At 43.4% G+C, this 2,355-nt stretch overlaps 1 protein-coding gene across 1 annotated transcript in view; it reads left to right on the top strand.

The window, feature by feature from the left end:
- The first annotated feature begins 125 nt into the window (after nt 1–125).
- The window catches only part of LOC117113075, a 6,301-nt gene continuing 4,071 nt past the window's right edge, over nt 126–2,355 (top strand). The window contains exon 1 of the mRNA XM_033256303.1: nt 126–2,221. Coding sequence (XP_033112194.1) covers nt 126–2,221 — 2,096 coding nt within the window. The remainder of the gene's footprint in view (nt 2,222–2,355) is intronic.

Raw genomic sequence — 2,355 nt, 5'->3', positions numbered from 1 at the left:
CACCAATACTCATCTTATTGGGACGTGATATTCCCCAGGCGCACAAGATCAGAGAGCTGAGAAATGGTCCTAACAGTGCACCATGGGGTCAGCGTCTAGACTTAGGTTGGGTCGTGGTTGGCAACATGTGCTTGGGAGGTGCCCATCAAAAGGAAGATATTACGTCGTGCAGGACCCAGGTTTTACTAAATGGGCGACCATCTGTGAATTTCGACGCTTGCCAAAATGCAATTAAAGTGAGCAACCTTGGAGATCATGTCTTCAAGAGAGAGGCAGATGACGATAGAATCGGTATGTCCATAGAAGACAATGAATTTCTTGACCTTATGAATCATGAGATGGAGAAAGACAAGGGAGGTAATTGGGAAGCCCCATTGCCATTTCGGTTCAACAGAAGTGTTTTACCCAACAACAAGAGTCAAGCAGAAAGCCGAATGAAATCCTTGATCCGAACACTGGAAAAGAAGCCTGTTATGAAGACTCACTACTTTGAATTCATGGAAAAAATTCTTCAAAAGGGACATGCAGAACGTGTTAATGATTCTCCGAACAGTGACAAAGAGTGCTGGTACCTGCCCCATTTTGGTGTTTACCATTCACAAAAACCAGAGAAGATCCGAGTGGTGTTTGATTCCAGCGCAGAATTTCAAGGCATTTCTCTGAATAGTGTGCTGTTGAGTGGACCCGACTTGGTAAACCAACTACTCGGCGTCTTAATAAGATTCAGAGAAAATCCAGTAGCTGTTATGGCAGATGTAGAACAAATGTTCTATGCATTCAAAGTTAAGGAACAACATCGAGACTACCTGAGATTCTTATGGTTTGAAGACAATGACCCAGATGCGAACCTGGTAACCTACAGAATGAAGGTACATATATTCGGTAATAGACCTTCACCAGCTGTTGCCACGCTGGGATTGCGCAGGACCGCTAAAGAAAGAGAAAGTGAATTTGGAAGTGATGCAAGGGCCTTTGTAGAATCAAACTTCTATGTAGACGATGGTTTGAAATCGTTTGCATCAGCCAGAGAAGCTGTTGATTTGCTGACACGTACCAGAAACATGTTAGCTACAGCCAACATTAAACTACACAAAATAGCGTCAAACGATAAAGAAGTTATGGCAGCCTTTGCTCCTAGTGATCTTGCACCAAATGTTCAAGAAGTCGATCTTGGGTCAGACGCACCGGTTATGCAAAGATCATTGGGAGTGTATTGGGATATGAGGTCTGACACCTTTACGTACAAAATATTACAAGCAAATGGCGAACCAAGTACCAAGAGGGCTGTCTTGTCAGAAATTAACAGTGTGTACGATCCCTTGGGCTTTGCAGGGCCGGTCATCATAGAAGGCAAGATGCTACTAAGAGAAATAATAGGAGAAAACAAAGTCGGATGGGACGAGCCTTTGCCACAGCAACCTCTAGAAGCTTGGAAGAAATGGAGATCATCCATAAATGAACTCTCGCAAGTCAACATTCCAAGAGCTTACACTCCATTTCCAGCTAAGGAGGCAGTACGTCGTGAACTTCATATATTTGGCGACGCATCCAGCCGAGCAATCAGTGCTGTCTCGTATCTCAGAAGTGTAAACAAGTCTGGAAAGCCTTATGTGTCATTTGTGCTAGGGAAGTCAAAACTGGCACCTAAGGCGGCTACAACAATACCACGTATGGAGTTGTGTGCGGCTGTGCTGGGTACAGAAGTTTCAGAGTTAGCCGTAACAGAATTAGATCTCAAGATAGATGCAGTGTACTTTTACACTGATAGCAAAGTGGTAATGGGCTATATCACCAACAGGACACGTAGATTTTATCTTTACGTGTCGAACAGAGTTGCAAGGATCCTCAGGGTTAGCAAACCTGAATACTGGAAGTACATACCCACTGCTATGAATCCAGCTGATGTAGGAAGCAGATCAATCAAGGCGAAAGACCTACAAAATTCGCCGTGGTTACAAGGACCAACATTCCTACATAAGTCGTCATTACCACCCAGTTTAGAAACCGACGAAACGAATTATGATGACGACCTGGACAATGATCCAGAAGTGAGAAACACTGTGTCCGCATATGCTACCGAAGTCGAGATGACTGGTGTACTGGAATCTCATCGGTTTAATAGATTCTCTAGTTGGTTAAAGCTGTTACGAGCAATTGCAAGTTTAATATTGCTTGCAAACAAGAGTAAACGCAAGGCAAATGTGATAAGTGACAAAGACAGGTATGCCTTGGCTGCAAATATTGTCATAAGGACTGTGCAACATGAAGCCTTTGGGGATGAGATTAGTAGCTGTCTCTTATACACATCTAGATGTGTATAAGAGACAGATATGTACCTTCATTCTGTAGGTTACC

The sequence above is a fragment of the Anneissia japonica genome, unplaced genomic scaffold (assembly GCF_011630105.1).
Source record: "Anneissia japonica isolate Jap-2015-1 unplaced genomic scaffold, ASM1163010v1 scaffold238_len72752_cov138, whole genome shotgun sequence".
In the NCBI taxonomy this organism is placed as follows: Eukaryota; Metazoa; Echinodermata; class Crinoidea; order Comatulida; family Comatulidae; genus Anneissia; species Anneissia japonica.
This window is presented reverse-complemented; position numbering and strand designations above follow the sequence as displayed.